General features: G+C 30.8%; 1 protein-coding gene across 1 annotated transcript; it reads left to right on the top strand.

The window, feature by feature from the left end:
- The first annotated feature begins 11,585 nt into the window (after positions 1-11,585).
- Positions 11,586-13,308, top strand: LOC124899459 (zinc finger MYM-type protein 1-like). Its single transcript, XM_047414348.1, has 3 exons — positions 11,586-12,007; positions 12,065-12,611; positions 12,865-13,308. The coding sequence occupies exons 1-3, from the start codon at positions 11,586-11,588 to the stop codon at positions 13,306-13,308; spliced, it is 1,413 nt and encodes a 470-aa protein (XP_047270304.1).
- The last annotated feature ends 782 nt before the right edge of the window (positions 13,309-14,090 follow it).

The following is a 14,090-nucleotide window of genomic DNA, read 5'->3' as shown; positions in this document are numbered from 1 at the left end:
ATTTCAAAACACTACACTTAACCATTTTCAACTCTCTAATTCACTTCTCAAGTGACTAAATTTAACCATTTTCAAGTTATGAATTCACATTTCAAGTATCAACACTAAACCAATTTCAAGTCATTAATTCACATTTTCAAGTGATTACACTTTACAAATTTCAAAATACAAGTTCACCTTTCAAGAACTACACTAAATCATTTTCGAGTCGTTAATCCACTTTTCAAGTAACTAGTACACATTTCAAAATACTACACTTAACCATTTTTAACTCTCTAATTCACTTGCCAAGTGACTAAACTTAACCATTTTCAAGTCATGAATTCACATTTCAAGTTATTACACTTTACAAATTTCAAAACACAAGTTCATCTTTCAAGAACTACACTAAACCATTTTCAAGTCGCTAATCCACTTTTCAAGTGACTAGTACACATTTCAAAACACTACACTTAACTATTTTCAACTCTCTAATTCACTTGTCAAGTGACTAAACTTAACCATTTTCAAGTCATGAATTCACATTTCATGTATCAACACTAAACAAATTTCAAGTCATGAATTCACATTTCAAGTATGGAATTCCTTGTGTATGGAATTTTTTGTTTTATTGTATTCAATTTATTTGAGTATTTGAAGCGTGGCAGGACCATATCTATGAAAAAGATAAATTAATGTACTCTTTTTTAGCTTAATGCGTGTTGGAATGTGGCAAAGTTGTGCACATTATAATACTTGGTAACTAAGGGCACATGTAGTGAATAAGGCTGCACATTATATTTTAAAATGAAGATATTAGATACTTCACCATGCTATGACGGATTTTCTCCTAAATTATTAATTTTTTTGTTAGTTTAATAAGGATGTTATTCTTACCTTTTGAACCATATCTTTTATATTTCAAAAAGATAATATAAAATATAACATTAATAATTTTTTGACCTATTGTCTTTTAGCTACTACAGTAAGAGTGAAGCTACTCTCCATGTTACTTCGCACTGCTGGAGATTTAGATCATCACAGAAAACAGAGTTTAGAATTAAAATACATAACAGAAAATAGAGTGGCTTTAGCTGCTTATGAATAATATCGCACAATCTTCTACCAAATTAATTGGAAAAAGAAAAACAAACGGAGGAGGCGTGAACAAATCCAAAATCAAGAACCCCCAAGCAATATCAATCTCAAGATTATTTAAAATGTCAATTCAAAATCAAAAACAAAAACTCCTAATCTCAAGATTACTATAAATAGCACTACTGAAAATAACGAAAAATGATAAAGCAACAACTAGAAATCAATCAAGGTAAGAGAGCTAACGGAGAGAAGAATGAGGGAGAGCAGAGCGGCGGTGGGACGGCTTAGGCAAGTGACTTTTAGCCAGTGATAACTCCGGTGTTATCTCGATGGCGGCGTCCACTGATGCTTTGTCGTCGTTAGCTCAATTGCGGCGTCCACTGGTGCTTGACGGCGCTGGTTCTGTTGATGGTTGCACAGGGTCGGTTGGCGGCATCGATGGTTTTGTTGGTGAGTGTCACCGGCCGGAGTGGTGGAACGGGGGTGGGAGGGACCTTAGAGAGAGATAAAGGATAGAGAGATAAGAGAGGCGGCTATTTTTGAGTGGGAGTTAGGATTAGGGTTTGGATTTTGTTTAAAAGGGGAAGAAAGGTTGATGCGATCTTAGTCGTTGGATCGATTTTGATCGACGACTGAGATTAGAATAATTTTAAAATGGGTTAAAAAAATCAAATTAGTGTTAAATTAGCTAAAATTGACATTAATTGAATACAAATAGGCTAAAATTTAAATAAATTAAAAAAATAATTTAAAAAATTAGGATGCTATTTTAATAAATGTAATAATGACGAGAAAATAATAAGATGTTGATATAAAAATAAACTACGCATGTAAAATTAATGTTACGTAAAATTATTTTATAAAATTGTCGAAAAATAATAATGATAATAACAATAAATAGACAACGTATTTGTAATCATGAGTGTGCATATTTATGAGAAGAAAAATAATAATAAATATTAATGAAATTACGTAAAATATTGTATTTGAATTAATAAATGATCGAAATGATACTAATAATAAATTGAAAAAAAACTAGGCTAAAATTGGTATATTGTGGTGCAAAATTGGGTGTCAACATCAGTCATTGCATCAATTTTGATCAATGATTGAGATTAAAATTACTTTAAAAAGGGGTCAAAAATGAAATTAATATCAATTTGGTTAAAATTAACATTAGTACAAGATGGCTAGAAAATAAACACATTGAGAAATTGAATTGAATTAGGCCCGCTATTTTAATAAATGTGATAATGGTGAGAAAAATAATAAGACATCGATATCAAAATAAATAAGCATGTAAAAATTAATGTTATATAAAATTATCGATAGTAGTAATAATAAAGATAATGCATTTGTAAATTATGAGTGTGCACATTTACGTAAAAATAAATAAAAATTAATACAAATTCTGTAAAATATCCATGATTTGAATTAATAAATTGTGAAAAATGATAATTTAATAAATGTGGAAATGACGAGAAAAATAGTAAGACGTTGATATTAAAATAAACTAAGCATGTAAGAATTAATGTTACGTAATAGTACTATATAAAATAGCAGCCTGAGAGAGGTAGCGTGAGGTCAAAATTGGGTGTCAACACAATTAAATCGATTTAGTCCCACAAATTAGGTATGCAGAGGGTACAAAGTACGCAGACCTTCTCAAAAACCTATTCAAGCTTGAAGACTTTTGTAAAATAAAACACAACATGTAAGATTTTTGCTGCAATTAAGATTTCATTTTTTTTCTTGTTAATTAATTGCTACTATTTCTATTCTATGCATAGTTTCTTATTGGTTAAACCGAAAACCGAACCGTTAAGGACTAAAAATCGATAAACCAAAAATCGATAAAAAATACCTTATTGATTTGGTTATTGGTTTAAGTTATTTAAAAATTGATAAATGATAAACTAAACAGATAATATTTAAAATCAAATCAAATCGACCGATGCACACCCCTAATTTCAAGAAAAAAATTAGTGAAAATTAATTTTAATATTGACCGTTGATCAAATATGATGAATGATTGAGATTAAAATTGCGGAGATTAGTCAAATTGGATTAGAAATTAGGTTAAAAAAATATTGAATTTGAGATTTCGATTACGTTAATACAACGTATTAATATAAAGAATTGCAGGTTAATTCCCTTCATTATTATAACTTCAATAGTGTATTACTACCTTGATCATATGATGTTAACGTATTATTCAAAATATTTGGATATATAGATTCAGTTAGCTAGCTTTTAACTATATACATCACATACACGAGTACGTTACCTCGTAATACAACGTATTTTATTTCTACTCTGATGAATTATCGTTTAATTTAGCTTACATTATTATATTAAAATTTCAAAAATATACTATTACCTTGATCAATCGATCGTGTGACATCAATGTATTCAATATATATAGTTGATTGACTATAAAATTCACAATATGTACTAGATACATCACATACACATGTAAATTACCTCGTAATACAATGTTTTGTATAAATAAAATGATAAATTATCGTTTAATTCAGCTTATATTATTATATTATAACTTCAACAGCATATATTTTTTTATCAATCGATCGTATAATATCAATGTATTCAATATATAATTGAATATATTTAATTTTTTTAATATAAAAATTATTTATTTAATAGAAAATTAAAAATCAAATATCGAAGGATGTGTCATTTTCATAAATTAATTTTTATTTAGTTTTAACAAAAGCGACCCTGTCCATCGCTTTTTGAAAAAAAAAATAAAGAAACATTAAAAATATTTAAAAATTGTGATGGAGGGCGTCGCTTTTCTAGAATTAATATTTTTAAAAATAAAAATTATAGCGACGTTGTCCGTCGCTTTTAAAAAAGCGACGGACAACGCCGCTTTTCAAAAAATGAATTATTATTTAGTTTTCAAAAAAGCGACGATGTCAGTCGCTTTTTCTAAAAATAAAAAAAAATAAAAATAATTATAAATTATGACGGATATCGTCGCTTTTCTAGAATTAATATTTTAAAAAATAAAAATTATAGCGATGTTGTCCGTCGCTTTTAATAAAAATAAACGAAAATAAAAATTAAATTTAAAAAGCGACAAACAACATCGCTTTTCAAAAAAATTATTTTTATTTAATTTTAACAAAAGTGACGTTGTCCGTCGCTTTTTGTAAAAAATTAAAAATAATTACAAATTGCGATGGACAGTGTCGCTTTTCAAGAATTGATATTTTAAAAAATAAAAATTATAGAGACGTTGTCCGTTGCTTTTAATAAAAATAAATAAAAATAAAAATCAAATTTAAAAATCGACGGACTACGTCGCTTTTTAAAAAGTAATTATTATTATTTTTAATAAATTACGACGTTGTCCATCGCTTTTATTAAAAAAAATTATAAATTATTTTTTAATTACTTGGCATAAAAATTTGCGAAAAAAACAACAGATATTAAGACGTTGGCCGTCGCTTTTAATAAAAAACAAATAAAAATTAAAATTAAACTAAAAAAGCAACGACCAACGTCGCTTTTTAAAGCGACACAGTCCGTCATTTTTTGGACTTTTTTTAGTAGTGTAACCATGATATTTTAAACCTTATTTTTAATCATGGCAAGCAGCAGTTATGAAGATTATATCAAGAACGAAGTTCATGCACGTGATATGAAGAGAAGACAGATCAAGTGAAGAAAATCAAGCCAAAAAGGGGAGATTTATTAGGGTTTTTGCCCTAATTTTCTTATTATATTTAAGTTTTATTTTTTCTTAGAAGGCAAATAAAAGTTACCATAATTACTTTTACTTTTCCTAAAAGAAAAAATATAATTCTTTTTCATATTTGGCTAACCTCTTTCTTGGAGGAAAGATTTTGGAACTCTATAAATAGAACACCCCCTTCTTATACCATAACACAATAGCATCCACAATGTAGTCTTTAAAGTGTCTTTGTTTAGGGAGAAATCTCTCCCAATAGGTTTCAAGTTTTTCAATATTAGCTTTTCAAATGTAGGTCGTTTGACCGAATCATATCAATAATATGTCTTTTTAGTATATTTTTATTTGTCGTCTGAATTATCACCACAATAGTTTGCAACTAATAGCTTCCGCATGACACTCTCTCGATTTCAAACCCAACAAGTGGTATCAGAGCTTACAGTTCAATAGCTCAATGTGTGGTGAGACGAGATTAAACAGGTTCAAAGTGGTTTCAAAATCAAGCTACAACAATTTGGATGATAATGACGATTTTTGTCGAACTACATGTGGAGAACAAGTTTCAACCATATTTTCAACACGTCTGCTACTGCATCTTTAAAAATAAAAATAAAATATTACTTTTAGACCAATTTTTAACCATGATATTTTAAACCTTATTTTTAACCATGGCAATCAACAGTTATGAAGATTATATCAAGAACGAAGTTCATGCACGTGATATGAAGAGAAGACGGATTAAGTGAAGAAAATCAAGCCAAAAAGGGTAGATTTGTTAGGTTTTTTGCCCTGATTTTCTTGTTATATTTAAGTTTTATTTTTTTCTTAGAAGGAAAATAAAAGTTACCATAATTACTTTTACTTTTTCTGAAAGAAAAAATATAATTATTTTCCATATTTGGCTAACCTCTTTCTTGGAGGAAAGGTTTTGGAACTCTATAAATGGAACACCCCCTTCTCATACCATAACACAATAGCAACCACAATTTAGTCTTTAAAGTGTTTTTGTTTAGGGAGAGATTTCTCCCAATAAGTTTAAAGTTTTTCAATATTAGTTTTTCATATGTAGGTCGTTTGACCGAATCATATTAATAATATGTCTTTTTAGTATATTTTTATTTGTCATCTGAATTATCACCACGATAGTTTGCAACTAATATCTTCCGCATGACGCCCTCTTGATTTCAAATCCAACACCTACTAAGTAGCCATTTGGCCATAAAAACTACTTTTTTTCTGGAGTTGGAGTTGGAGTTAAAGATGAAGTTGGAGTTGGAGTTGTGTTTAACCATGTCTTTTTGAAATTTTTTTTTTTAGACTTTTGAAAAATCTTTTTTAAATATGATTTTATGCCCTCAACTTTTAAAAATTATCAAAATCACTCAACTACTAATTTACCTACTAACATACAACCAAATGTTTGAGAAAATAATTTATATGTCTTCAAGTGATAAAATAATTAACAACAAATTAATTATTATGATTGTTATTCTTCTAAAATTTGAATAAAAATATCACAAGCACGAGCTAAATAAGTTTATCTAACCATAATCGGTTGAATAGAGAAAACATATTTTGATAAATATGATTGATGGATATAAATATATTTTATATATTCTTAAAGTTGTTAATGAAAATTCTTTAATTTAATTACTTCCACTTGAATTAATTATTGTATTGAATTTGGTCTTTTTAAAAAAAATTACGGATGAATTATTTATGAATAGATTAGGGCTAATTTTTTGATTTTTTGTATTGATAATATTAATTTTCCTTGAATATTATTGTATCGTAAATATGGATCGTTACGTTATGTTTGATATGCGATTTTATTGATCACTTTTTAATAATTTATTAAAATCATAATAGCTATTATATGACATACACATAAAATTAGAATGGCAAGAAAAAATATTAAATTTCTCATTTTTAAATAACATAATGTACTAAGTCTTATATTTCTATAATATAGTTCGTTCAAAATAAAAGTTGATATATTTCCGCCATAAATTGCTATTTATTATTTTTTACTTCACGTTAGTAAATTTTGGTTAAAAGAAGAAAAAGAGATTAGAATATCTGTAACAATTAAAAATAATGTTGTACCATAGAAAATAAATAATAATTTTTTCTTGGTGGTTGGTTGTAGTTATAAGAGGGGTTTGTGTAAAAATTTTAAGATTGGGGTTATATGTATTAATAATGAAAGTTGAAAATGGAAGTGGAAAATTATGAAAACAACAAAAAGCTGTTTTCACTTTTTGGAATCCAACTCCGAAATAATTTTTTGAATTTTCATGGCCAAACACCACCATTTCCGAAAAAGTGAAAAAAGTGAAAAACATTTTCGAAAAAAAGTAAAATATTTCTATGGCCAAACGGGCCATAAAACTCATAATCTACAATTGCTGAATTACAACAACAACAACAACAAACCCAGTATATTCCCACATAGTGTGGTCTTGGGGGTAAGATGTACGCATTCCATAACACTACCTCCGGAGAAGTAGAAAGACTGTTTCCGATAGACCTCCGGCTCAAGACACGGAATAATACACAAATCCTTAATAAAGCATGGAACAAGATAACAATACATACCTACGCCACCCACAAGGAATAATAATCAAAGAGCAGTAAACAAACTCGTAATAAAGCATGCAACAAGGTGTCATAACAACAATAATACCCTACCAAGTAATGCCCTACCCCAGCGACCCAAAATGACACTAGCCTTCTATCCTAATCCGCGTCCTTCAGATCTTCCTGTTTAGGGTCATATCCTCTGTGAGCTGTAACTGCTCCATGTCCCGCCTAATAACCTCTCTCCAGTATTTTTTCGGCCTACCCCTACCCCTCCTGAAACCATCCAAAGCAAGTTTCTCGGACCTACGAACTAGGACATTCGTGCCCCTCATCTTCACATATCCGAACCATCTCAAACGGGCTTCTCACATCTTATCCTCCACCGAAGCCACTCCAACCTTTTCTTGAATAGTCTCATTTCGAACTCTGTCACCCCTAGTAAGCCCACACATCCAACACAACATTAGTATTTTCGCCACTTTCAATTTTTGAATGTGAGAGTTCTTGATTGGACAACATTTCACTCCATATAACATGGTCAGACGGACTGCCACCCTGTAGAATTTGCCTTTAAGCTTAGGCAGTACCTTCCTATCACACAACACCCCCGTGGCGAGCTTCCGCTTCATCCATCCTGCCCCAATCCGGTGGGAGACATCCTCGCCAATCTCACCATTCTCCTAAATCATGGACCCAAGATACTTGAAACTATCCCTCTTACACACCGCCTATGAATCCAACTTTATTACCACCTCGTCTTTTGCCTCAAGTCTTTAAACTTCCATTTCAAATATTCTGTCTTGCTCCTGCTCAACTTGAACCCTTTAGACTCAAGGGTCTATCTCCACACCTTTAATTTATCATTCACGCCCCCTGCGTCTCGTCAATCAAAACTGCATCATCTGTAAAAAGCATACACCAAGGTGTACACCGCGTCAACACATCCATCACCAAAGCAAATAAGAATGGGCTAAGAGTAGATCCCTGGTGCAACCCTGTCACAACAGGAAAATGCTCTGAGTCTTCTCCCGCCGTCCTCACCTGAGTCTTGGCTCCATCATACATATCCTTGATTACTCTGATATACGCCACGGGGACCTTGCTCACCTCCAAGCATCTCCAAAGAACTTCTCTAGGGACTTTGTCGTACACCTTCTCTAAGTCGATAAACACCATGTGCAGGTCCTTCTTCCTTTTCCTATACTGCTCCACCAGTTTCCGCACCAGGTGAATCATCTTCATCGTCGAGCGCCTGGGTAGAGGTTTTGGAAGGAGGTGGAGGCATTATAGACGTTTGTAAATAGTTGGCCAACTGTTAAATTGGGAAAAAATCGTTGGCCAACGACTGAAAGTGGCCAATTCTTAAAAAGAAAATCTTACCTCGATGGCCCAATTCGGTGGGCCAATACCAGGCTTGGTAACTGATTCGGTCTACCGGGTGTTGGGAAACAATAATAATAACAGTTAATATATTAATTATACTTAAGTCGTGCTAGGCACTGTCCTAAGAAATTATTTCAGCAGTGTGAAATATTTTTTCAGAATTAAACAAGCACTTCCCAGATCAATTAGAGTATATTCTGAGTTAAATAAGTTTTCTCTAATTAACCAGAGGATTCATAAATCAACAAAATTATTAATACAAATATCAGCAAGTTAAACCATTGATTTACTAAATAATAACCAAAATTACTAAGTAGAATTATAAGAAGAAGGAGAAAAACTAAAGAGGAAAATTTATTTAAAATGTTAAGGATTGCTGTAAGGATTGAGGGAGTATTTATAGGTAAGACTTGGCTTCTTAAGTACACCTCTTGATGACTTTCAAAGTAAATTAGTCAAGTATATTTGTTGATGACTTTCAAAGTAAGTCTTCTCAAGCATATCTTTTAATTATTTCTAAAATAAATTTAAAGATATGATTTTTTCAATATAATTCAAATATAAATTATTTTGAAATAACTAAATAATTTTCCTACACCAGGTACATGACGTTGGATGATCCATCGTCTTCCGACGACTCCCTCTCCCCAATCTAGATACCCCGAGCCACTGTGGGGTCGTTTTGATCTGCATTCTTATTGTATGACGTAGACCGAACCCTGACTGATCTTGCCTACTTGACAGATTTAGTACAAAGTGATTTAAGTGAAAAGATAACACTAGAAACTACGCAAATTAGTAAATGAAATAGGGTGTATCTTTGTTAGATGAATAAGTTACGTCGGTCAATCTTTTACTTTCACTGTTTCAAAAAAAAAATAATCTAATTTGACTTGACACAAAATTGAAGAAAATAAAAAAAATTTTAAATCAAAATAAAGAAGATTTTTAAATCTTGTAGTCTTAAATTAAAGATATGTCAAATTTACCAAAATATCCTTCAATCTTATGGTATTAAACATCCCACGTGAAAAATTAAAATTAATAAATTGTCAAAAAAAAGAAAAGAAATCATTCTTTTTTAAACAAACTAAAAAAAAAAGTAAGTCTTTTTTTTAAAACGGAAAAAATACTAAATATGATGTCTTTTTTTTTCTTCCTAATATACATAGTATTTCTTTTTAAAATTTGTTTAGAGAACTCAAATCTAGTTTGATGTTGTCTAAGAGATATCAACCTGAGCCAAGTTCAGCCTCTAATTAGCGTAGACCATTGAAGCTAAAACAGATAATTTAAATTTCGTATCAAATTAACTTCAGATAAATAAATTGAAATTCTAGCTATGCCCCAAGTAATTAACCAAATACCCCACTCAACTTATTATACTATCACATCCTTATATTGATCAATGATCAAGACACTCATTAAATGATTGCATTTCTAGCCAAAGATAACAACTGGAGGAAAATAATCCGGACATTATGGGTGAGATGGTCAATACAGGGAGCAAAAGGTAATCAAAGCATGTTACTAAAAAAATACATGACAGGCACTAAACATTCCCATTCTACCTATTATAGCCCATGTTGTCAGTCTTTGCCAACCTGCCTCTTGTCAGTGCCAACCGACCTTAGCTTGCACACTCTTTTTTCTTTTTGTCCACTTCTCCCCACTCAATTTTATAATTACATATTTATTCTGTTTAATTGGATTAGACTCAGGGGCAGATCTATTAAGATCCGTGGAGGTGGCACACCACCCATAAATTTTGATGAAAATTCTATATATATAGCTGTATATATATATGCGGATATAGTTACATATTAAATATGACACTCATAATAATAGAGTATTGTCTAGTGCAGGTGACAAAGTGCTATTTTTATAGCCCCAATGTCGTGTGTTCGACCTTGGCCAGCAACATTTGTTTTTTAAAATCATTTTTGCTACTAATTGTTTCATTAAAACAAGGTAACAACCAACAGGCGTATAATTTTCATTAAAACAGGGCAAAAACGTATTATCAGTTGTCAGTTGACTTTTGTATAAAAGTAATTGTATTTTGAATTTTTTTTAATTTAATTGTCTTAAAGGTATAATAAAATATCTCTCATCAAAATTAAAACAAAAATCCTATTTCCAAAAGAGTGAAGGACCAAATCAAAACATCACTCTCTTGTTCTTGAGTTTTGTTGCGGCTGCTGCTGCTTGCTCTCTCTCTTTGCTTGTTGTTTGCTCTCTTTGTAAGTTATTTTGAAAAATTATTTTGTTTCTCTATCTTGAGCCTAGAAATCCAAATTTGAAATTATCTTGATTTAGGAAAAAGTGTTCTAATTTTGTGAATTGAGATGGGGAATTTTTTCAAGAAGATTAATTATTCTCAATCTAGTTCCGGTAATGTCAATGTCAATTGTTCTTGTCTTATAACTGACCTTGATTTGGGTTCACTTAAAGCCGATCCGGGAGAAAGAAGACCTATTTCTGATTATGATCCTTGAATACAAGATGAAGTGAGGAAATATTATATTGAAAAGGGCCTTGTCAACCTGTCTTGAAACCATATCCTTCAAGTGAAATAGGAGGTAGAATGCGTCAATTTGCTTCAAGTTGATTTAAAGGTTCACATTCGACTTGGTTGGAGTATAGTGTGGAGAAAGATGCCACATATTGTCTTTGTTGTTATTTGTTCAAAAATAAATTTGTTCATAAAACTACGGGTGATTTTTATGCATCAAAGAGCTTTAGGGGTTGGAATAAGGCTCTAGAAAGATTTCGTTTACATGTTGGTAAAGTAAATAGTGTTCACCACAGATGTTACAATAAGATGCTAGATTTGTCAAATCATCGTCAATCAATTCAAGTTTTTCTTGACAAACATTCTCAAAAGGCAAAAAGTGAGTACCGAATTCGTTTGAAAGCTTCAGTTGATGTGGCAAGACTTCTTTTGTATCATGAATTGTCTTTTCGAGGTCATGACGAAAGTGAAGCTTCAACTAATCAAGGCTACTTTTTAGAATTTTTGCGGTGGCATGGAGACAAACATCCGGATGTGGAAAAAGTAATATTAGAAAAAGCTCCACAAAATGATACTTTGACTTGTCCTATGATTCAAAAGGATATAGTCAATGCTTGTGCGAAAGAAACATTGAAAGTTATAATTGATGACTTGAATGGAGATTACTTTGGGATATTAGTTGATGAATCCAAAGACATCTCACATAAAGAACAAATGGGTTTTGTTTTGAGGTATGTTGATAAGAATGGTGAAGTTGTAGAATGATTTATCGGTCTTATCCATGTTAGTGATATATCGGCATGCTCATTGAAAAAAGAAATTTATTCTTTGCTTTCCGATCACTCACTAAGTCCATCCAAAATACGTGAACAAGGTTATGATAAAGATAGTAATATGAAAGAAGAGATAAATGATCTCAAAACTTTAATTATGAAAGATAGTCCTTCGGCATATTATATTTATTGTTTTGCAAATCAATTGCAACTAACATTTGTTGCTATTGCTAAAAAATATTTAGAAGTTGAAAACTTTTTTGATCATGCTACTAATGTGTTGAATGTTGTTGGAGGATCTTTTAAGTGTAGAGATTTACTTCGTCATCACCAAGCTGAAAATTTGAAGCAATTGCTTGAGTCCGGTGTAGCTTATACCAGACAAGGATTACATCAAGAATGTGGGCTTCAAAGACCGGGTGATACTCGTTGGGGATCACATTTCAAGACATTGGATAGCTTTCTTGTTATTTTCTCATCTATTGTTCATGTGCTTGAAGTGATTGAAATTGAAGGTTCTACCTCAAGTGATAGAAATCAAGCGGAATATTTTTTGACAAAGGTCAAAACATTCAAATTTGTTTTTATGCTTCACTTGATGTTGCAAGTGTTAGCCATGTCAAATGAGTTGAGCAAGATTTTACAAAAAAATATCTAGATATTGTTAATGTCGTGGAGTTTCTTAGCATCTTAAAGAAAAGATTGCAAGATATGACAGAAAATGAGTGGGAATCTTTGTTGGATGATGTTTCTTTGTTTTGTGATTCACATGGTATCTTAATTCCCAAATTAGATGAGCCTTATTTCCTGAAAAGTCAAAGCGTAAGTGTTTGGATATTTGTTATTCACACCATTTGCGTGTTGAAATCTTTTGTACGGTCATTGATGTGCAACTTCAAGAGCTTAATGATCGTTTTGATATAGTGAGTAGTGATTTGCTTCTTGGGATGCGTAGCTTGAATCCTGTCAATTCTTTCTCTAACTTTGACAAAGATAGAATCATGACTTTAGCAAAGTGTTATCCAAATGAGTTTGATGATGGAAAGCTTCGAGATTTGAGTTACCAACTTGATACTTTCATAATTCATATGCGAGGTGGTAATTCCAAATTCTCCAACTTGCAAGGAATTCGTGACTTGGCAAAGGCATTAGTTGAGGCAAATGTTGTGGAGACTTATTCACTTGTTTATTTACTTGTGAAGTTGGCTCTAATTTATCCGTTGCTACAGCAACTGTGGAAAGAGCATTCTCTTCCATGAAGCACATACAAAATAAAGTGTGAAATAGTATTGGTGATCAATATTTAAATGGTTATTTAGTATGTTACATGGAGCGTGATGTATTTGCAAATGTAAGTAATGATGTCATCGTTGATCATTTTCAGAATATGAAGACTCGTCGTGGACAATTGTAATGAATTGTGGATATTATATTATGATATTGGTAATATTATTGAAAGATTAAGTTTTGTCATTTTATTATTGTTCTTTTTTATTAATTGGTTGATTAATTGTTCTATAGATTGAAAAATGAATAATCTGATTAATTTAATCGATAAATTTGCTTGGCACCCAGAGAGTCCGAATCCTGGATCCGCCTCTGATTAGACTTGTAATATGGTCATTATAAGCAATTAACTGATAGTTAGCTGAAAAATAATTAATAAAAAGTATTTTCTTCATTTCAATTTATATGAAATTACTCCCTTAATGTTAATTTGTGTGGCATCGCTTGATCACACATTACGTTAAGAAATAAGAAAAAAAATTATTATATTTATCAAATTGTTCTTATTAAAATTACTTTAATGTCTATTTATAATTGACTTTTCTTTATAATAAAATGTTAAGTGGTAGTTAATAAAGATAAAATGGGAATGGTCATTAAATAATTATCAAATAAGAAAAAATTATATTATTTGTAAAACGAACTAAAAGAAATGAAAGAACATCATATAAATTGAGATATAAGAAGTATTTAGTATATAACTATATATATATAACTATATAACTATATAACTATATAACTATATATATATATA

This window comes from Capsicum annuum, chromosome 6 (assembly GCF_002878395.1).
Source record: "Capsicum annuum cultivar UCD-10X-F1 chromosome 6, UCD10Xv1.1, whole genome shotgun sequence".
Classification (NCBI taxonomy): Eukaryota; Viridiplantae; Streptophyta; class Magnoliopsida; order Solanales; family Solanaceae; genus Capsicum; species Capsicum annuum.
The sequence above is the reverse complement of the archived record's forward strand: the minus strand, read 5'-3'. Positions and strand labels throughout refer to the sequence as shown.